The sequence below is a fragment of the Jaculus jaculus genome, chromosome 6 (assembly GCF_020740685.1).
Source record: "Jaculus jaculus isolate mJacJac1 chromosome 6, mJacJac1.mat.Y.cur, whole genome shotgun sequence".
Classification (NCBI taxonomy): domain Eukaryota; kingdom Metazoa; phylum Chordata; class Mammalia; order Rodentia; family Dipodidae; genus Jaculus; species Jaculus jaculus.
Genome location: NC_059107.1, coordinates 78,322,460 through 78,344,282, shown reverse-complemented (window position 1 = coordinate 78,344,282; position 21,823 = coordinate 78,322,460). Strand labels below are relative to the sequence as shown.

The 21,823-nt window shown below is 41.0% G+C and overlaps 1 protein-coding gene and 1 pseudogene across 2 annotated transcripts in view; one reads left to right on the top strand and one right to left on the bottom strand.

The window, feature by feature from the left end:
- Positions 1–19,683, top strand: part of Nfu1 (NFU1 iron-sulfur cluster scaffold) — a 44,265-nt gene extending 24,582 nt beyond the window's left edge. The window contains exons 5-8 of one of the 2 annotated variants that reach the window (XM_045152640.1): positions 168–282; positions 6,592–6,652; positions 11,893–12,067; positions 19,515–19,683. In XM_045152640.1, coding sequence (XP_045008575.1) covers positions 168–282; positions 6,592–6,652; positions 11,893–12,067; positions 19,515–19,559 — 396 coding nt within the window. In that variant the 3' untranslated portion in view covers positions 19,560–19,683. Of the gene's footprint in view, positions 1–167; positions 298–6,591; positions 6,653–11,892; positions 12,068–19,514 lie in introns of both variants that reach the window. The other variant, XM_045152639.1, reaches the window with a different exon arrangement.
- Positions 868–1,427, bottom strand: LOC105944298 (annotated as a pseudogene).
- Positions 19,684–21,823: the final 2,140 nt, after the last annotated feature.

The window sequence follows — 21,823 nt, the reverse complement described above, 5'->3', positions numbered from 1 at the left end:
GTGCTAGGGAAGCAACCTCTCCAGCCCTCAGAAAAGATTCTTGAAAGATATGAGGTAGTATTCTGGAGCTGAGGATGTAGCTAAGTTGGTAAAGCACTGTCTAATGAGGTAGTATTCTTAATGTTTTTCACTTAGCTAGAATTGACATTTTTATTACATATTTGTAGGAAAATGAAGAGTTAGACTGGAATTTACTGAAACCAGATATTTATGCAACAATTATGGACTTCTTTGCATCTGGCTTACCTCTAGTGACTGAGGAAACACCTTCAGGAGAAGCAGGTGACATTGTGTTAAGTAATTAATGTTTATCTTTTTTTTATTTAGATTTTTCTACTTTATTCATATTTGCCTTGATTTCAGAAGTAATAGGGATACAGATTTTTACCATTCCAAATGGGTTGAATCTTCATATGTAACTTTATATATGCTTATTTTTATCATTTTTTAAGTGTAAGTAAATTAAAACTATTATAAAAACCAAAATTTTGGTAGGGGTACTAATTAAACAAATCTTTTTTTTTTCCAAATTTTTATTAACAACTTCCATGATTATAAAATATACCCTATGGTAATGCCCTTCCTCCCCCCACTTTCCCCATTGAAACTCCATTCTCCATCATACCCCCTCCCCATCTCAAATCAGTCTCTCTTTAATTTTGATGTCATTATCTTTTCCTCTTCTTATGATGGTCTTGTGTAGGTAGTGTTGGGCACTGTGAGGCCATGGATATCCAGGCCAACAAATACTAATTTTTGTCATTGTTGCTTTAGATCTATTTCCTTTTATTTAGACTTTTATTTTTCTTTTTTGGTTTTTTTATTTCTTCTTCTATAGATCTGATAAAGCTTTATTAAGCAGTAAACACTTGTGTAACAGTGCAGAAGTACAAGTTTTAAAAGCAAATACATTCAGAAGATTTGCTGCTCAAATAGTATTTTCTCAAATCCGGGTGGAGGAGTATGATAAAATTCACAGAACTGGCAATCCAAAATTGCACTGTCATCTACATATACAACTGGATACACTGCCCCACGTATACCTGATGCTGGGCAATGCATGTTTTTTCCATTCAAATACACATTTAATTCTACATGGTCGTATGTAATACCCACCACATCTCCCTCCTGAAAAGGCTGTTTGCTGGCAGCCTATTTTTCTCTTCATTGTTGTGGTACAGGGCTCCGTCATTTCTCATCACCAGGCTGTGCATGTCTCGGCCAAGAGGAATCTGGTTCAGGCTAACCTTCTGAGTTGCAACACGTATGCCCCAGAGTCCTGTGGACTGGATTTTGAATTCAAAGTAGCTTTTGTTTTGATGTAAAGGTGCACTGGCTAAACAACCACCGGGTCCACATATTCTTCCATTTTTCACAATGACAAAGTCTGTTCCCATGTGCTGCGTGTCCAGCTGCACGGCCGGCATTTCCACAGGCAGCACCACAGGGACGCGGCCGTGGCGCGCAGCGACCTCCTACATGCCCATAAGCCCCCCGCTCCGACCGCCCGCCCGCCCGCCCCAAGCTTGGGGGTGGCGGCGGCGGCAGTGACGCCCGGGGCCCAGGGAGCCTCAGCCCAATGCAGGGCCCAGGCGTGGGCCTCCTCGCGGGGCGGGTCTGGTTTTTGGTTTTTTGAGGTAAGGCCTTGCTCTAGCACAGCCTAACCTGGAATTCGCTATGTAATCTCAGGGTGGCCTAGAACTCATGCTGATCCTCCTACCTCTGCCTCCCATAGTTTTTTGTTTTTCTGAAGGTAGGGTCTTAACTCTAGCCAGGCTGACTTGGAATGTATTCTGTAGCACAGGCTGGCCTCAAACTCACAGTGATCCTCCTTAGCCTCCCGAGTGCTGGGATTAAAGATGCACACCACCTTGCCTGCTTCCATTCATTTATTAATATTTTATTAAGAAAGAGAGAGAGAGGCAGAAAAAAGAGTTAGAATGGGCACACCAGGGCCCCTAGCTACTACAAACAAACTCCAGACGCATGTACCACTTTGTGCGTCTGGCTTATATGGATCCTGGGGAACCAAACCTGGATCCTTAGATGTTGCAGGCAAGTGCTTTAACTTCCAAGTCACCTCTCCAGCTCTAGACTCATTTTTTTTTTAATTTTTTAAAATTATTTATTTATTTATTTGAGAGAGACAGACACAGAGAGAAAGACAGATAGAGGGAGAGAGAGAGAATGGGCGTGCCAGAGCTTCCAGCCTCTGCAAATGAACTCCAGACGCGTGCGCCCCCTTGTGCATCTGGCTAACATGGGACCTGCGGAACTGAGCCTCGAACTGGGGTCCTTAGGCTTCACAGGCAAGTGCTTAACCGCTAAGCCATCTCTCCAGCCCATAGACTCATTTTTAAAAAAAGATATTTGGGGGGCTAGGGGCTGGAGAGATGGCTTAGCAGTTAAGGCTTGTCTGCAAAGCCTAATGACCTGAGTTTGATTCCCCAGTGTCCATGTAAAAGCCAGATGTGCAAGGTGGTGCATGCATTTGGACTTTGTTTACAGCAACTGGAGGTGCTGGCGTGCCCATTCTTTTTTGTTGTTGTTTGTTTTGTTTTCAAGGAAGGGTCTCACTCTAGCCCAGGCTGACCTGGAATTCACTCAGTAGTCTCAGGGTGGCCTTGAACTCATGGCAATCCATCTACTACCTCTGCCTCCTAAGTGCTGGGATTAAAGGCGTGTGCCACCATGCCCAGCTTGGTACGCCCATTCTGTCTCTCACTCTTCCCTCTATCTCTCTTTGCTTGCAAATAAAAATAAGTATTTTAACTACTTAAGGGCTAAGCTGGTGGCTCCAGGTTAAAATATATATATATATATATATATTTAGCCGGGTGTGGTGGCACACGCCTTTAATCCCAGAACTTGGGAGGCAGAGGTAAGAAGATCAGGGTGAGTTCGATGCCACCCTGAGACTACATAGTGAATTCCAGGTCAGCCTGGGCTAGAATGAGACCCTACCTCGAAAAAAAAAATTTTTTTTTATTTATTAGCAAGCAGAGAGAGAGAGAGTGGGCATGCCAGGGCCTCTTACTAATGCAGACAAACTCCCAATGAATGCACCACTTTTGTTGTTAAGTTTTTTAAGGTAGGATCTCACTCTCGTTGAGGCTGTCCTAGAATTCACTATGTCCTCTCAGGGTGGCCTCAAATTCATGACAATTCCTCTACTTCTGCCTCCCGAGTACTGGGATTAAAGGTGTGTGCCACCATGCCCAACTTAAATGCATTACTTTGTACATTTGACTTTTTTACATGGCTATTAGGGAATCAAACCCAGGCTATCAAGCTTTGCAAGCAAGCACCTTCAACTGCTAAGCCATCTCTCCATCCCCCATTTGTTATTTTACCTATTTTTTTTCTAGCCTACCTTACCTTCCTGAGTGCTGTGATTAAAGGTATATGCCACCATATAGCTCCTCATTTTTAAATGAAATAATAAAGACATAAAACTGGGGTAGAGTTGGGTGTGGTGGCACACGCCTTTAATCCCAGCACTTGGGAGGCAGAGGTAGGAGAATTGCTGAGTTCGAAGCCAGTCTGAGACTATGCAATGAATTTAAGGTCATTTTGGGGTGGAGTGAGACCCTTCACCCCGGAAAAAAAAAAAAAAAAGGTACAACACAAGATAGAGCACCAACCCCTGAGTGAACCTCACTATCACACAGCAAAGCAAAGCCAGAGATGAAAAAACAAGTTGTTGTTGGTTTTTTTTAAATTTATTGACAACTTTCATAAATATAAACAATATACCATGGTTATAATCACCTTCTCCCTCCCTCTCTTCCATCTTTCCAATCTCCCCTCCTTTGAATCCCTTCTTCATTCCAACTAGTCTCCTATTTTGATGTGACCTTTTTTTCCCTCCTGTTTCGCAGATCTTGTGTAGGTAGCCCTCTGTGAGGTCATGAATAGGAAGGCCACTTTGTGTCTGAAAGACAGTTTTGTAAGCACTCTTCCCCTTCTTTGGGCTCTTAACATTCTTTCCACCACACTGCCTCTTCAGTAATGGTCCTGAGCCTTGGAGGGTATAATAGAGATGTTTCATTTAGGGTGAACACTCCACTGTCATGATGAGTTTTGAGTCACTCCAGTAGTCACTGTCATCTGAAAAGAGAAGCTGTAACAAAAAGAGTAGCATTAATATATGAGTATAAACATAAGTATTTCAAAGGCAATTTCATTGCCATAATATATCCATTTAGCCAGACAACAGTAGTGACCCTTTCTAGGACTTAAGACCTCCCCAGCCATAGGGTTTTGATTAGGCTTTCATTACCAGCAAGAATTACCACCTGTGGAATGGGCTTCAAGACCAATCCGAGAGTAGTTGGTTTCCCCCATAACAGACATACTACCTTTGCACCAGTTGGTACACATTTCGTCTGGCTGGCCAGCCATACAGCTTACAGGATCCACTTCTGGTTAAGACTATTGATGACTTTTCTCCCCCCACAGACTGCATCCTGAAAATTATACAGACATAGGCTAATAGGGAGAAGGCTTCTAGCTAAGCTCCAGTTTAAAGAAAATTTTGCTCAGTTTTGTAGGATATTTCAGAAATTTCTAGAAGGCTTATATGTATATTTGATATGGTTATCTTCTTGAAAAATCACTAAGTTGAGAAACTAAGGAAACAATTTTATAAAGTAGGTTTACCTATTTGTCTCATATTTCCATCAAAACTTAAATGATAATATTTTCCTGTGCTATTTTTCAATTCTTGAGAATGGTAAAAGTTATAAACTTTTATAAGATTTACTAGCTGGAAATTTCAAGCCCAAATATAATTAAAATTTCAACATACTTAGTTTTATTGCTAAATATTGAATTGACTACTGTGCCTTAGGTTTTCTTTAGAGTATAGTTTCCCAAAATCATCTGTGTTACATTACCAAGTTCTGTGTTTGATACTTTCATGTTTTCTTTTATTTTTAATTGGGGGGGGGGTCTCAGGTAGCCCAGGCTAGCCTAAAAATTGCTATATAGCCAAGGTTGATCCTGCTACCACCTCCTGAGTGTTGAGCTTATAAACATTCATCACCATGCCCTGTTGTATGTGTGTGTTTTTAATTTTATTTATTTACTTAATTTTGGTGTTTTGAGGTAAGGACTTACTCTAGTTCAGGCTAACCTGCATTTCACTATGTCATCTCAGGGTGGCCTTGAACTCATGGCGATCCTCCTACCTCTGCCTCCCAAATGCTGGGATTAAAGGTGTGTGCTACCATGTCCAGCTATTTTTATTTTTATTTATTTATTTTTTGAGGTTTTTCAAGGTAGGCTTCACTTTAGCCCAGGCTGACCTGGAGTTCACTATGTAGTCTCAGGGTGGCCACAAACTCACAGTAATCCTCCTACCTCTGTCTCCCAAGTGCTGGGATTAAAGGCAGGCACCACCACATCTGGCATTTTGTTTTGTTTTGATTTTTTATTTTACTTTTTCTGGTTTTTCCAGGTAGATTCTCATTCTAGCTCAGGCTGACCTGGAATTCACTATGTGGTCTCAGGGTGGCCTTGAACTCACTGCGATCCTCCTACCTTTGCTACCCAAGTGCTGGAATTAAAGGCATGTGCCACCACGCCTGGCTTTTTTTTTTTTTTTTTTTTTTTGAGGTAGGGTCTCACTCTGGCTCAGGCTGATCTGGAACGCACTATGTATTCTCTGTACCCTAGAAATCACAGCAGTCCTCTTACCTTTGCCTCCCAAGTACTGGGATTAAAGGCATGTGTCTGGCTGTTTTGTGTTTGTTTGTTTATTTATTTTATTTTATTTGGATTTTCAAGGTAGGGTCTCACTCTAGCCCAGGCTGACCTGGAATTCACTATGTTGTCTCTGGGTGGTCTTGAACTCACAGTGATCCTCCTATGTCTGCCTCCTGAATGCTGGGATTAAAGGCATGTGCCACCATGCTTGACTTTTTGTTTTGTGTTTTTTGAAACAAGGACTGACTAACTAGGTACAATTGGCCCAGAACTTGCTATATATAGACCAGGCTATCCTCCAATTGTCAAGTGATCATCTTTTTTCTACTTTGTACCATCACACCTACCTTTGTTTTTATATTTCTTTAAGTATTTTTATTCATTTATTTGAAAGACAAAGAAAGTGGCAGACTCAGAGAGAGTATGGACGTTCCTGCCACTACAAACAAACTCCAGATGAATATGCCACTTTGTGCATACTTGATACTAGGAATCAAACCCATGCCATCAGTCTTTGCAAACAAGTGCCTTTAACTTCTGAGCCATTTCTCAAGCCCTGTGTTTATATTTGTTTGAAGGGTTTGGTTTTTTTTTTGTTGTTGTTCATTTGTTTATTTTGTTTTGGAGGGTTGTTGAGATAGGATCTCACTCCAGCCCAGGCTGACCTGGAATTCAAGATGTAGTATCAGTGTGGCCTCACACTCACAGGGATGATCCTGTCTCTGCCTTCCAGGTACTGGGATTAAAGGCATGTGCCACCACGCCTGGCAGTTTTGTTTATGTTTTTAATGAGCCATGAAATTCAAATCGTCCTGTCTTAATACTTGTACTTGAATGGATACTAAATTGATATTGATGTTTTTTATTTATAATTTTTCTTAGGGTCTGAAGAAGATGATGAAGTTGTGGCAATGATTAAGGAATTATTGGACACTCGAATACGGTATGTGCCCCTCCCCCTCCCTTAGCTTCAGAGCTGCAGAGGCAGTTTTCATCATAGCAGTATACATTCAACATGAGGTTAGCGCGGGGTTCCCAAGTAAGTATGCACTGATACAAACCACAGTGGGGAATCCTAACAAGTTTAAAGCCTGTACCTTTATTTACTCAAAATTTTATAACATATAATCTATTTAAACATAGACAAGAAAGTCCCTTCACAGTCACCATTTAGGAAAGAAAGAGAACTTAGTGTTTGCCAACATTTTAACGAGAGAAACTGCGCCCACTTGCCTGGCAGTTACCCATATAGAATAAATTGAAATGACTGGAGAACAGCAGGCTTCCACAGCTCACAAAAGACCAGGGACATGAGCAAACTTGCATAAAAAAACAAAATAAAATAAAAAACCTTTTTATTAACTTCATAAATATAGGCAATATTCCATAATCATAATCTTCTCCCACCACTCTCCCTCCTCCCCAAGACCCCTCCATCACATTCTTTCTTTTTTTATTATTTTATATATATCTTTTTATTGATAACTTCCATAATTGTAAACAATATCTCATGGTAATTCACTCCCTCCCCCCCCACTTTCCCCTTTGAAACTCCATTCTCCATCATATCCGCTCCCTCTCTCAATCAGTGTCTCTTTTATTTTGATGTCATGATCTTTTCTTCCTATTATGATGGTCTTGTGTAGGTAGTGTCAAGCACTGTGAGGTCATGGATATACAGGCCATTTTGTGTCTGGAGAAGCACATTGTAAGGAGTCCTACCCTTCCTCTGGCTCTTAACATTCTTTCTGCCACCTCTTTCACAATGGACCCTGGGCCATGCAAGGTGTGATTGAGATATTTCAGTGCTAAGCACTCTGTCATTTTTCTCAGCACCATGATGCCTTCTGAGTCATCCCAAGGTCACTGCCATCTGAAAAGAGAAGGTTCTCTAACCAAAAGTGAGAATAGCATTAATATATGGGTATGGTTATTAAGAGAAGTGCTTACTGGGCAGTTTGGTTAGAATAGTATATGCTTTTAGCCAGATAACAGCCAACATTACACTCCTAGGGCTCATGACTACCCCAGTTGTAGGTTTTCAATATATTCCCTCCCATGGAGTGGGCAAATTAGTCAAATTAGAGGGTGGTTGGTGGATTCCCCCATAACAGATGTGCCACTATTGCACCAGTTGGTTCATTTGACCTAGCTGGCCAAGTATAAGGCTTACAGTGTCCACTGTTGGGTATCTTCACTGGTTATTTCTCTCTTTCCCATTGAGCTGCATGCAGCACATCACATTCTTGCTTTCCAACTAGTCTCTCCTTTTTCTTCTTTTTTTAAAAAATATTTTAATACTTTATTTGAGAGAGAAACAGAAAGAGTAAGCATGGGCACGCCAGGGTCTCCTGCCACTGCTAACAAACTCCACGTGCATGTGCCACACTGTGTATCTGGCTTTACATTGGTACTAGGGAATCAAACTCAGGCTGCCATGCTTTGCAAGCAAGTGCCTTAAGCCACTGACCATCTCTCCAGTTTCTCTTTTCCTTTTACATTATCATTTTCCCCTTCCTATTCTGAAAGTCTTGTGTAGACAGCCAATGGGAGGTCATGAATATCAATATTTGTGTCTGGAAGGCAGCATTGTAAGTACTCTTCCCCTTCCTTTTGCTCTTAGATTCTTTCCATTACCTCTTCCGTAATGGTCCTGAGCCTTGGAGGGTGTGGTAGAGATACCTTCTTTAGTACTGAACACTCCACTGTCACTTCTTAGGACTATGGTGAATTTTGAATCTCCCTAGTGGTCACCACCATCTGAAATGAGAAGCTTCTCTAACCAAAAGTGAGAGTAGCATTAATAAATGATCATAAACATAAGTATTTAGAGCACAGTTTGTTAGAGTATAACATATGCATTTAACCAGACAACAGTGATAATTTCCCCTCTAGGGCTTATGACCTCCCCAGCCTTGGGCTTTTGATTAGGTTTTCAATATCAGGCAGGAATTCCCTACTGTGCAGTGGGCCTCAGGTCCAATCAGAGAGCAGTTGGTTTCCCCTATAACAGACATACCACCGTTGTACCAGCTCAGCTCCAAGCTGATTTCTTAGTGATAAGAAGTTCAAGCATGTGGAGTCTTCAGAAATAGAGTATTACCTTATAGTTCTGGTGGGTAACCAAGACCCTTGACAATAGTCTGTAATATTTTGGGGGCTTCAGGGGCCGCCTTGGCCAACAACTTGCTAGAAGGTTTCCTACCCCTGGCACTGAATTTTTCTAACAATCTATGGCTTCTGGACACAGTATTACCCACTTCACAGGACACTTATACCCAAATTGTTTTTAAACATACAGATCATTAGCTAGCAAAAAAGGTTGCCATATGACTTATTCACAACATCTTAAATTTTGATTAACCCTTCTCCCACCTCCTTCTGTCCTCCATCCCCTCCTCTGACTTTACTGAGGCCGTTTCACCCCAGTATTCTTCCCCTCTACTTATATATCTCCTATACCCTCCTCTTAAGCCTGCCCATCTCCTTTCTCTCTCATAGCTCTTCTCTACCTTCCCAGCCTCTACTACTGACTTTTAAAAATTTGTTTTTGTTGTTTATTTTTATTTATTTATTTGAGAGCAAGAGACAGAGAGAGAAAGAGGCAGACAGATAGATAGAGAATGGGCACACCAGGGCCTCTAGCCACTACAAATGAACTCAAGATGTGTGTGCCCCCTGTGCATCTGGCTAACGTGGTTCCTGAGGAATTGAGCCTCAAACGTTGGTCCTTAGGCTTGACAGGTAAGCACTTAGCTACTAAGCCATCTCTCCAGCCCTTTCAACTATATTCTTTGATGTTTAGATCAGAAGTTATATCTTCAGGGTAGGAGCTCAAGCTACCAGATGTGACCTCTCTATTACTCCCAGCTTAATAGTCGGAGTGACCCATGCTGGTGGATATGCCTGTTATGCAAATGTCTTAGTATTGAGTTATCAACAAAGGTGGGTAAATAAGCAAGGCTGGTATGAAGTATGCTAAGGTTTTGGTTTCTTAGAAGTGTGAGAGGGCTGTAGATTAGAATAGAGTGAGGACCAGCATTAACTTTGAAAAGGATGGAGGTGGAACAAGTATATGAGAGAAGGAAGTTGGGGTACTATTAGCTTCCACAAAATTTAGAGGTTGTTGAGACTATGGAAGGTTGTAGTTATGGGTAAGGAGGACAGAATGTGTAAAAAAAAAAAAAAGGTTGGAAAAACAAGTAATGTATCTGAATTAAGGAATTATGTGTAGGAAGAGTAGTAGAGAGATCCCAATAGTAGGCTAGGTAGAGAAAAATCCAAAACAAACCTAAAATCCACCTGGGCAACATACAAATGTAAACAAAATCAGCATGGAATATATATGCATGAATAACAGTTAAAAAGAAGGGCGTTGGGGCTGGAGAGATGGCTTAGTGGTTAAGCACTTGCCTGTGAAGCCTAAGGACCCCAGTTCAAGGCTCAACTCTCCAGGACCCACATTATCCAGATGTACAAGGGGGCGCACACATCTGGAGTTCGTTTGCAGTGGCCAGAGGCTCTGGCATGCCCATTCTGTCTCTCTCTCTCTCTGCCTCTTTCTCTCTCTGTCCATCTCTTTCAAATAAATAAAAATAAACAAAAAAAATTTTTTTAAAAAAGGTGTGCATCATTGCACTTGGCTTTAAAAAAAAAAACGAAGGACATTGGAGAGATGACTCAGCTGGTAAAGCACTTGCTTACAAAGCCTGACAGTCTGGGTTTGATTCCCCAGTACCTATGTAAAGCCAGATGCACAAATTGGCACATGTGTCTGGAGTTGTTTTGCTGTGGCAGAAGGCCCTGGTGTGCCCATACTCACCTGTCACTCTCTTTCTCTGTCTCAAATTTATTTATTTGAGAGAGACAGAAAGAGGGAGAAAGAGGCAGAGAGAGACAGAGAGAATGGACGTGTCAGGGCCTCCAGCCCCTGCAAAAAAACCTCCAGGTGCGTGTGCCCCCTTGTGCATCTATCTGGCTAACTTGGGTCCTGGGGAATCGAGCCTCAAACCAGGGTACTTAGGCTTCACAGGCAAGTGTTTAATTGCTAAGCCATCTCTCCAGTCCAAAAATATGTTTTTTAAGAAGGCCCTGAACCAGGTGTGATGGTTTAGACCTTTAATCCTATCATGAGAGACTCTGAGGTAGTGGCTTGTTTGGAGCTCAAGCCCAGCCTTGGCTGCAGTGAGTTCCAGGTCTGCCTGAGCCAGAGTGAAACACTGCTGCAACAAGAAGAACAGAAGACACTAAAAAGTAAGAGATGGCAAAAGTTAACCCTAACACACAGATTATTTAAAATGGCAAAGAAGGACTGGAGAGATGACTTAGCAGTTAAGGCGCTTGCCTGCAAAGCCAGAGGACCCAGGTTCTATTCACCAGGGTCCACATAAGCCAAATGCACAAGGTAGCGCATGCATCTGGAGTTCGTTTGCAGTGCACTCGTTTTCTCTCCTTCACCGTCATCTCTATCTACCTTTCTCTCTCAGAAAATAAATAAAAATACACCAGGTGTGGTGGTGCATGCCTTTAATCCCAGCACTCAGGAGGCAGAGGTAGGAGGATTGCCATGAGTTCAAGGCCACCCTTAGACTACAGAATGAATTCCAGGTCAGCCTAAGCTAAAGTGAGACCCTATCTTGAAAAGCCAAAATAAATAAATATAAAGTACAAAAAAATTGAAAAAGGCAAAGTATATTAAATGTACATTAATTCAGTATTTCTGTCTAGTGGACTGGGTTTTGAATTCTTTCCCTCTGTGGTTTATTTTTTTAAGCAGCCTGCCCTGATATGGAAGGTACAATTAGCACTTATAGTTCAAACCTATATACCCAGCTTCAGGGTATGTGTTTCCTCAATGTAAACCTACCCAGTTGGGGTGACTTTCTATGGCACCAACATTGAGCTGTGAAGCTGCTTCCCTCTTTGATGCACTGTGGGCTCGTCTCACCTGGCTAGGTCAGTTAGCCCTTAGCATCTGTTGTGCTGGATGCTGTGTCAGGGAGTGGTGGCTGTGATGCCTTGTCATCCTGCACTCTCCAGCAGTGTTCCTAGTGATGACTTATTGGATAAGGGAGGTTGTGAGATGCCCTCTGGAGCTGCTCAGCGGGTCCCCATTGTCTTCTCCTTCAGGTTCTTTTTCCCATCTCTTGTTTTAAATGTATCATGAATATTCTGTGGCCACAGGCCAACTGTGCAGGAAGATGGCGGCGATGTGATCTACAAAGGCTTTGAAGATGGCATCGTGAAGCTGAAGCTCCAGGGCTCCTGCACCAGCTGCCCTAGCTCCATCATCACCCTAAGAAATGGCATTCAGAATATGCTACAATTTTATATTCCAGAGGTAGAAGGCGTAGAACAGGTATGCCACTGTTAGATGTTTGCACTTAATAGTAAGATAAGTGTGAAAGACCTTATGACTTGACATTTTCAACAAGGGCAAGATCTTTTATGTTTGAAAAAAAATAATATTTTTATTTACTTGACAGAGAAAGAGGGGGAGAGAGAGAATGGGTGCACTAGGGTCTCTAGCCACTGCAGATGAACTCCAGATGCATGCGCCCCTTGTCCATCAGGCTAACGTGGGTCCTTTCGCTTTGCAAGCAAATGCCTTAACCGCTAAGCCATCCCTCCAGCTCTGAAAAAAAAAATTAATAATATTTATTATTTTGGTTGGGGAGCACACCAGGGTCCCCTGCCTATAAATGAATACCAGACATATGTGCCACTTTTGCATCTGGCTTTACACAGTTGTTAGGAAATTGAACCCCAACTGGCAGGCTTTGCAAGCAAGCACCTTTAACCACTGAGCTATCTCAGCCTCTTAGTTCAAAGCCAGCTTGGGCTACATGACTTTTTTTAAAATTATTTATTTATTTATTTGCAAGAAAAGAGAATAAAGAGAGAGAAAGTATGCCAGGGTATTGAGCTGCTGCAAATGAACTCCAGATGCATGCACCACTTTTTGTATCTGGCTTTACATGGGTACTGGGAATTAAACCTGGGTCATTAGGCTTTACAGGGAAGTACCTTAACTGCTAAGCCATCCCTCTAGCCCATAGATGACATTTTGTCTTAAAATTAAAATTTGAAAAACTGAGAAAACTTCTTAGGTAATTCTGTTCTGATTGCAGAGAAATGACATCATACAACTACAGATGAATTTAAAAGTAGAAGAACTCGAGCTGAGGAGATAGCTAAGTTGAGGAGATAGCTAAGATGAGTGTATGAGGGCCTGAGTTTGATCCCCAGGACCCCAGTAAAATGCCAGTCATGACAGCAAGCAAGCACCTGTGATCCCAGCATTAGAGAGGTAGAGTTGTAGGAGTTATGTTGTTGTTGGGACAAAACACCCAACCAGAAGCAACATATGGGGGGAAAAAAGGGTTTATTTTCAGCTTGTAGTTAAGCAGAGAAGTTTCATCATGTTGGGGAAAAGGTGGCTAAAACAGATAACCAGGCATCACGTCCTACAGCAACAGGGAGGAGAGAATCAGATCTAGCACTGGCTAGTGGCACTGGGCAGAACCTCTCAAGCCCTCCCACCTCCAGTGAGACACCTCCTCCAGGAAGGCTCCACCAGCTGGGACTTAAGTAAGAGACAAGCACATGAAGCAGTGGGGACATTTTACATTCAAACTACCAAATGGAGACAGGATCCCTGGAGCTTGCTGGGCATCCTGTCTGGCCTAATGCATAGGCTCTCGGGCAACAAGAAACCCTGTCATAAAGGAGAAGGTTGGCAGTCCTGAAGTTGGCACCCAGTGTTATTTACTGGTCTCCACATACATGTACACACATGTAAATGTGAAGCTGCCATACATATGGGAACACATATGCACATTACATATATACCAAAAAAAGATTAAAAGTGATAGAGCACATAATTTATCCACTTGCTAATTCCCCCTGTCTTGGTCACCCTCTTTTATGTAAAAATATTTTTATTTATTTGAGAGAGGGCCTCTTGCCACTGCAAACAAACTCCAAATGTATGCACTACTTTGTGTATCTGGCTTCATGTGGTCACTAGGGAATTGAATTTAGGCCAGTAGGCTTTGCAAGCACATGCCTTTGACCACTGAACTGTCTCCATCTCTCCATCCCTGACCCTCTTTATAAAACGAATATTTTTAAACAATGTTTTAAATTTAAAAATTTTTTGTTTGTTTATTTGAGAGAGAAAGAGAGTGGAAAATGCAAATGGAAAGAGAGAATGGATGCTCCAGGGCCTCCAGCCACTGCAAACAAAATTCCAAATGCATGTGCCACCTTGTGCATCTGGCTTATGTGGGTACTGCAAAGTCAAACCTGGATCCTTAGTCTTTGCAGGCAGATGTCTTAAGTGCTACCTCTGTCTCCTGAGTGCTGGGATTAAAGGCATGCACCACCACATGTTTGTTTTGAGATGGAGTCTTGCTGTGTTGCACAGGCTGGTCTTGAGCTCCCAGGTTGACATGATACTTCTGACTCAAGGTGCTACTAAGCTGGGATATCTAAGCCACCATGTAGATTTCTTTTTAATTTATATTTGTTCCATTATCTTCCTTGTGCCTATTTAAAAAATTGCATTAGTTGACACTTAAGTGGGTTAACAAGAAAGAACATTTTTATTCATGGGTCAGGGTGGAGAATGGATTGATGGATCATAAACTTAAATTCCCACTTAATTGTCTGGGTGTGATGAAGGGAAATAAGGGCTTATGCAAATCTTTCCAAAGGTGTTGGCTTTTATTATCTGAGTAATACATTAGGTCATAGAAAGATACTAACTTGTCCATTGTTTCTCTTAAAAATTATTAATTATTATCGTTTCTCTTCTCTAAAAAAATCTTCACACTTCTTTTTTCTTTTTTAATTTTTATTAACATTTTCCATGATTATAAAATATATCCCATGGTAATGCCCTCCCTCCCCACCCCCACACTTTCCCATTTGAAATTCCATTCTCCATCATATTACCTCCCCATTACAATCATTGTAATTACATATATACAATATCAACCTATTAAGTATCCTCCCCTCTTCCTTTCTCTACCCTTTATGTCTCCTTTTTAACTTACTGGCCTCTGCTACTAAGTATTTTCCTTCTCATGCAGAAGCCCAGTCAGTCATCTGTAGCTAGGATCCACTATGAGAGAGAATATGTGGCGCTTGGCTTTCTGGGTCTGGGTTACCTCACTTAGTATAATCCTTTCCAGGTCCATCCATGTTTCTGCAAATTTCATAACTTCATATTTCTTTACCGCTGAGGAGAACTCCATTGTATAAATGTGCCACATCTTCATTATCCACTCATCAGTTGAGGGACATCTAGGCTGGTTCCATTTCCCAGCTATTATAAATTGAGCAGCAATAAACATGGTTGAGCATGTACTTCTAAGGAAATGAGATGAGTCCTTTGGATATATGCCTAGGAGTGCTATAGCTGGGTCATATGGTAGATCAATCTCTAGCTGTTTTAGGAACCTCCACACTGTTTTCCACAATGGCTGGACCAGATTGCATTCCCACCAGCAGTGCAGAAGGGTTCCTTTTTTTCCACATCCCCGCCAACATTTATGATCATTTGTTTTCATGATGGTGGCCAATCTGACAGGAGTGAGATGGAATCTCAATGTAGTTTTAATCTGCATTTCCCTGATGACTAGTGACGTAGAACATTTTTTTAGATGCTTATATGCCATTCGTATTTCTTCCTTTGAGAACTCTCTATTTAGCTCCATAGCCCATTTTTTGATTGGCTTGTTTGATTCCTTATTATTTAACTTTTTGAGTTCTTTGTATATCCTAGATATTAATCCTTTATCAGATATATAGCTGGCCAAGATTTTTTCCCACTCTGTAGGTTGCCTCTTTGCTTTTTTCACAGTGTCCTTTGCAGTGCAAAATCTTTGTAATTTCATTAGGTCCCAGTGGTTAATCTGTGGTTTTATTGCCTGAGCAATTGGGGTTGTATTCAGAAAGTCTTTGCCAAGACCAATATGTTGAAGGGTTTCCCCTACTTTTTCCTCTAGCAGCTTCAGAGTTTCCGGTCTGATGTTAAGGTCTTTAATCCATTTGGACTTAATTCTTGTGCATGGCGAGAGAGAAGAATCTATTTTCATCCTTCTGCAGATATATATCCAGTTTTCAAAACACCATTTGCTGAAGAGGCTGTCTCTTCTCCAATTAGTATTTTTGGCATTTTTTATCAAATATCAGGTGGCTATAGCTACTTGGGCTTACATCCTCTATTCTGTTCCACTGATCTACATGTCTGTTTTTGTGCCAGTACCATGCTGTTTTTGTTACTATGGCTCTGTAGTATAGGTTAAAATCAGGTATGGTGATACCCCCAGCCTCTTTTTTGTTGCTCAGTATTATTTTAGATATTCGAGGTTTTTTGTGATTCCAAATGAATTTTTGGATTGTTTTTTCTATTTCCATGAAGAAAGCCTTTGGAATTTTGATAGGGATTGCATTAAATGTGTAGATTGCTTTAGGTAAGATTGCCATTTTCACAATATTGATTCTTCCAATCCAGGAACAAGGGATGTTTCTCCACTTTCTAGTGTCTTCTGCAATTTCTCGCTTGAGTGTTTTAAAGTTCTCATTGTAGAGATTCTTTATTTCCTTGGTTAGGTTTATTCCAAGGTACTTTATTTTTTTTGATGCAATTGTGAATGGGAGTGATTTTCTGATTTCATCCTCTGTGTGTTTGTTGTTAGCATATATGAAGGCTACTGATTTCTGTGTATTTATTTTGTATCCTGCTACATTGCTGTAGGTTTTGATCAGCTCTAACAGCTTGCTAGTAGAATCTTTAGGGTCCTTTATGTATAGAATCATGTCATCTGCAAATAGTGATAACTTGATTTCTTCCTTTCCAATTTGTATCCCTTTTATGTGTGTCTCTTGCCTTATTGCTATGGCTAAGACTTCCAAAACTATATTAAATAGAAGTGGAGACAGTGGACACCCTTGTCTTGTTCCTGATTCACACTTCTTTAAGGTTTAAATTTTTTTGTTTGTTTGGTTTTTTGTTTTTTGTTTTTCGAGGTAGAGTCCCACTCTAGCCCAGGCTGACCTGGAATTCACTATGGAGTCTCAGGGTGGCCTCAAACTCACAGCAGTCCTCCTACCTCTGCCTCCCGAGTGCTGGGATTAAAGGTGTGTGCAATCACGCCCGGCTTTTAGGTCTAAATAATTTTTATTTGAATAGCACAGAAGTCGAAATGATTAATAGCATTGTATTTTCTTTTTTTGTTTTAACTTTACTGTTTTTTAATATGTTTTTAATTTTTTTATTTATGAGAGAGAGAGAATGGGTATGACAGGGCCTCCGGCCACTGCAAACAAATTCCAGATGCATTCGCCCCCATGTGCATCTGGCTTAAGTGGGTCCTAGAGAATCGAACCGGGATTCTTTGGCTTTGCAGGCAAAATGCCTTAACCACTAAGCCATCTCTCCAGCCCAAAAGTTTTATTTTTGAGATAGGATTTCATGTACCCAAGGCTGACCTTCAACTCACTATGTACAGCAGAGGCAGGCCTTGACCACTTTTTCAGGAGAAAGGGGACAGGTTTTGGTTTAGTATCTCACTTCAAGGCTGGCCTTGAACTCATGGATCTTCCTACCTCAGCCTCTGGAGTACTAGGATTAAAAATGTGAGCACCAGGCTGGAGAGATGGCTTAGTGGTTAAGCGCTTGCCTGTGACGCCTAAGGACTCCAGTTCGAGGCTTGGTTCCTCAGGACCCACGTTAGCCAGATGCACAAGGGGGCGCATGCGTCTGGAGTTCGTTTGCAGTGGCTGGAGGCCCTGGCACACCCATTCTCTCTATATATATATCTGCCTCTTTCTCTCTGTGTCTGTCACCTTCAAATACAAATAAATGAACAAAAAATTTTTTAAGAAAGTGAGCACCACTCCTTTCTAGACTTAAGCACTTACCTTCTGGCTTCCGCCTCCTAAGTACTGAGGTTATGGTGAACACCTCCATGCTTGGAAGGATTCATGTTTCTAATAAGTTTTTTTTCTGGGGGGTCGCTGAAGTAGGGTCTCACTCTAGCCCAGGCTGATGTGGAATTTACTATGGAGTCTCAGGGTAGCCTTGAACTTATGGCGATCCTCCTACCTCTGCCTCCCGAGTGATGGTATTAAAGGCATGTGCCACCATATATTTTTGCAGTGATAGTTTGATTTTCTTCCTGTGGTAGTTTGAAACATGTCCTCCATGAGCACATGTGTTTTATTTTTTGTTATTGTTATTTTTTAAAATATTTTTATTTATTTGAGAAAGGGGAGAGAGAGAGAAAGAAAGAAAGAATGGGCATGCCAGGGCCTCCAGCCATTGCAAATAAACTCCAGATGCATGTGCCACCTTGTGCATCTGGCTTATGTGGGTTCTGGAGAATTGAACTGGGATCCTTTGGCTTTGCAGGCAAATGCCTTAACCACTAAGCCATCTCTCTAGCCCCCTTTATTTATTTTTAAATTTATTTATTTATTTATTTGAGAAAGGGGAGGAGCGAGAACAAAGAAACTATTGTTATTTTTAATATTTTTATTTCTTTATTTGCCAGTAGAGTGAGGGGAGAAAGAAAAATAGTGTGTGCATGATCACACCAGGGCCCCTTGCCTCTTCAAACAAACTGCAGATACACACAACTTTGTGCATTGCCTTTACATGGGTACTGGGGAATCAAACCCAGACCAGTAGGCTTTGCAAGCAAGTGCATTTAACCACTGAGCCATCTCCCCAGCTCAACACATTCTTTTTCTTTTTTCTTTTTATTTACTTTTTTTGCACAATAGAGAAATAGGGAGGGGGGAGAGAGAGAGAAAGAATGGGCACACCAGGGTGTTTAGTTGCTGCAAACAAATTCCAAACGCATATGCCACCTTGTACATCTGGTTTATGTGGTTCCTGGGGAATTGAACTGAGGTCCTTTCGCTTTGCAGGCAAGCACCTTAACTGCTAAGCCATCTCTCCAGCCCCCAACACATTCTAAATGTTTGGTCCCCAGCTGGTGGCAGTTTGGGAGGTGGAGCCTTGATGGAGGAGATGTGTTGTTGGGAGTGGGCTTAGGGGTTTTATAGGATTGCTGTCCCTTGCCAGAACTTTGCTTGCCTTCTTGCTACAATTTTCCACCTGCTATGGCAGGGATGTCCACCATCTACTTTATCATCTTTGCCCTGCCATTATGAAGCTTACCGTCAAGACGATAAGCCAAAATAAACTCTTTCCTCCCATTTGCTGCTTTTGGTTGGGTGTTTTATCCAGCAACATGAAGATAACTGCAACAGCTCTATATAACATATTTAAATGAATAAGTTGCTTTTGAAAAAATAAAACAATAGTTAAGAATATGAGTTTTACCAGTAAAAATATTAGCCAAGCTGGGGGTGGTGATACATCCCTTTAATCCCAGCACTGGAGAAGCTGAGATAGGAGGATTACCATGAGTTTGAGGTCAGAAGTCTGGGCTGTAGAGTGAGTTCTGGGTCAGCCTGGGCTAGAGTGATACCCTGCCTCAAAGAAAGAAAAAAAGAAAAGAATGCTAACCAATCAGTTATAGTTATTGCCTAACTAGACTTTACTGCTGGAAACATCTTCTGAGACAAGAAAGAGACAAGTCCTCCAGCTCTTTTGTACATACTTCATTTGCTAAGATTCCAGGTTATGGTTGAAACTTGTACTTTGGTTATTGATGACTTTATTCCTATTGGAGTAACAGGCTTTTCAGGCAGGAAAGTAATGCTTAAATCAAGAAAAGAACAATTTCTAACTCTTAATTCTTAAATTCTCTGTTTGATGGTTTTAGGTAATGGATGATGAATCAGATGAAAAAGAAGCAAACTCACCTTAAAACCCTCTGGATTTTCTTTGTGCACAGCTGTGGACTTACTGATAATATAACAAGCTTCTATTCTTAATCTGTTTTGGAACTTGATGATTAATAAAGTATGCCCTTTCCTCAAGTATAAATACTACATGTTTGGTTTACCTCACTTGATTTGTTTATGACATCCTGAATCATCACCTGTACACTTAGATTTTATTCAGAGATAGTTTTATTTTTGTTCTTCATTTCTCATGAGGCCTTCTCTGCCTAGTATTTTGAAGCAGTTCAAAATACAATCCTCTATTTGTTTTATTTGTTTTTTTATGTAGAAATAAATAGGAAAAATACCAATATTCTAACATGGCTTAGTTTTTTGTGAGATATCTCAAAATTATTTTTAGTGAAGTCAGTTTTTTTAGCTATACAGTTTTTATAAATAATAATAAACAGGAGATAGCTCAGTATCTGAAATGGTTACCTTACAAGCACCAGGACCCACATAAAATGCTAGGTGTGTTGGCATGCATCTCAAAAAACCAAATAATAATAAAATAAATAAAAATTTAAAAATAGCAAACTTTCACTGACCATTAACTATGTGACAGTGTACTTTACATTTATGAAGTTTTGGAGGTTTTTGTTGTTTTTGTTTGCTTGTTGTTTTTTGTTTGTTTGTTTGTTTGTTTTTGGTTTTTTGAGGTAGGGTCTCATTCTGGCCCAGGCTGACCTGGAATTAACTTTGTAGTCTCGGGGTAGCCCTGAACTCATGGCAGTCCTCCTACCTCTGCCTCCTAAGTGCTGGGATTAAAGGCGTGCATCACCACACCCTGCTAAATGTCCTTATGTTAATCAATGTGACACTGGAGGCCCAAGATAGGGGTTTCTATTATATGTCTTAAGTGGAAAGCAGAGTTGTGCACACCACCTCCATGCTATTCAACCTTCTGTGTGCTGAGCCCACGTCACAGAAAGAAGGCACTCTCTCTGCCATCCTAGCTGTGTCCTAATGTGCAGTCTTTTCTGTCTTCTGCAGAGCCACAGTGACCAAGATAATACTGTATGTATGTATATTCATGATTCATGCAGGCATATGAATTTCTTACTTTCTAGTGTTATCAGTCTTATCTCCCTTTTATAGTCCATTTCCCCACATCATGGTTACCTGTGTCATCTTCACAGGGGCTGACAAACTGTCCTGAAGCAACTTTTGCATCTGCTGAGACTCTAGGAAATAGTATATCTGTTTCCTTACACTTCTAGTCGTCTCTCAGCAACTCTCTGAACATTCTACCCCTTATTCTGGCTCTAATCCATCTTACAGGACAAAACTAGTAGAGATAGGACTCATTATTCTCATTGTGTTCAATGTATTAACTTTCTTGGCAGTAGAATGAGTTTTGCTTTGTTTTGTTTTTTCTCTAGCAGAACTAAAATACTAAAATAACAGTTCTAGCTTCTACCTACTGGGAAAGTTTGGCATCTCCTGGAGTGGAGTATTAAGTATTGGATACTACTGACAGTTAGAGTCAGCACCCTTTGCCCTCAGAGGATGAGGGGACAGTCAGGCTGTGTTCACTTGATGTTGACATCTTTTGCATCTTCTTGACCTTTTTAAATCCATTTAGTGACATTTTCCCCTTTCCTTTGGACAACTGATCTGTTCAATCACAGTCCTGCCTTCTTTGCCATAGGAGTGAGATACATGATTTCACACTGGACTAGAATCTTCCCCTAGGAGGTCTGAAGTGAAGTAGAGGAGGAGCTGCTCATCCTCTTTAAACCTTAGGCTGCAGGTGATTTCAGAGCTGTTTCATTGTACACAAGGTCCATAAAATAAGGCATTCTGAAGACATTGATTGCATTTCTGCATAGATGTGACCAAAGGTGTTTGCATCCCTGCTCTTCCCAAGAACATTAACTAATGAATCTCCTTTTTCCTCTACTTTGAGTGGGTTTCTATTATTTGCCACTGAAAGCTCTATACTTTATAAATTTAAAAGACAAATAGATACATTCAACATTGGGAAAATAAAAATAACACTGGTTTTCTAGAGAACCAGAACTGGCAGGGTGTATAAATAAGATCGAGAAAGATCATGCGCACAAATTAGATTTTATGGAACTGTCTCAAATAACTATGGAGGCTAGCAAATCCAAAATCTGTAGAGTGGGCTATCAGGTTAGAGGTCCAGGGGAGAGTGATATGATTCAAATCTGAAGCCTGTACGCCAGCAGGGTCTTGCTTGGACATATTGGTCTTTGTTCTATTAGGGCTTTCAACTGACTAA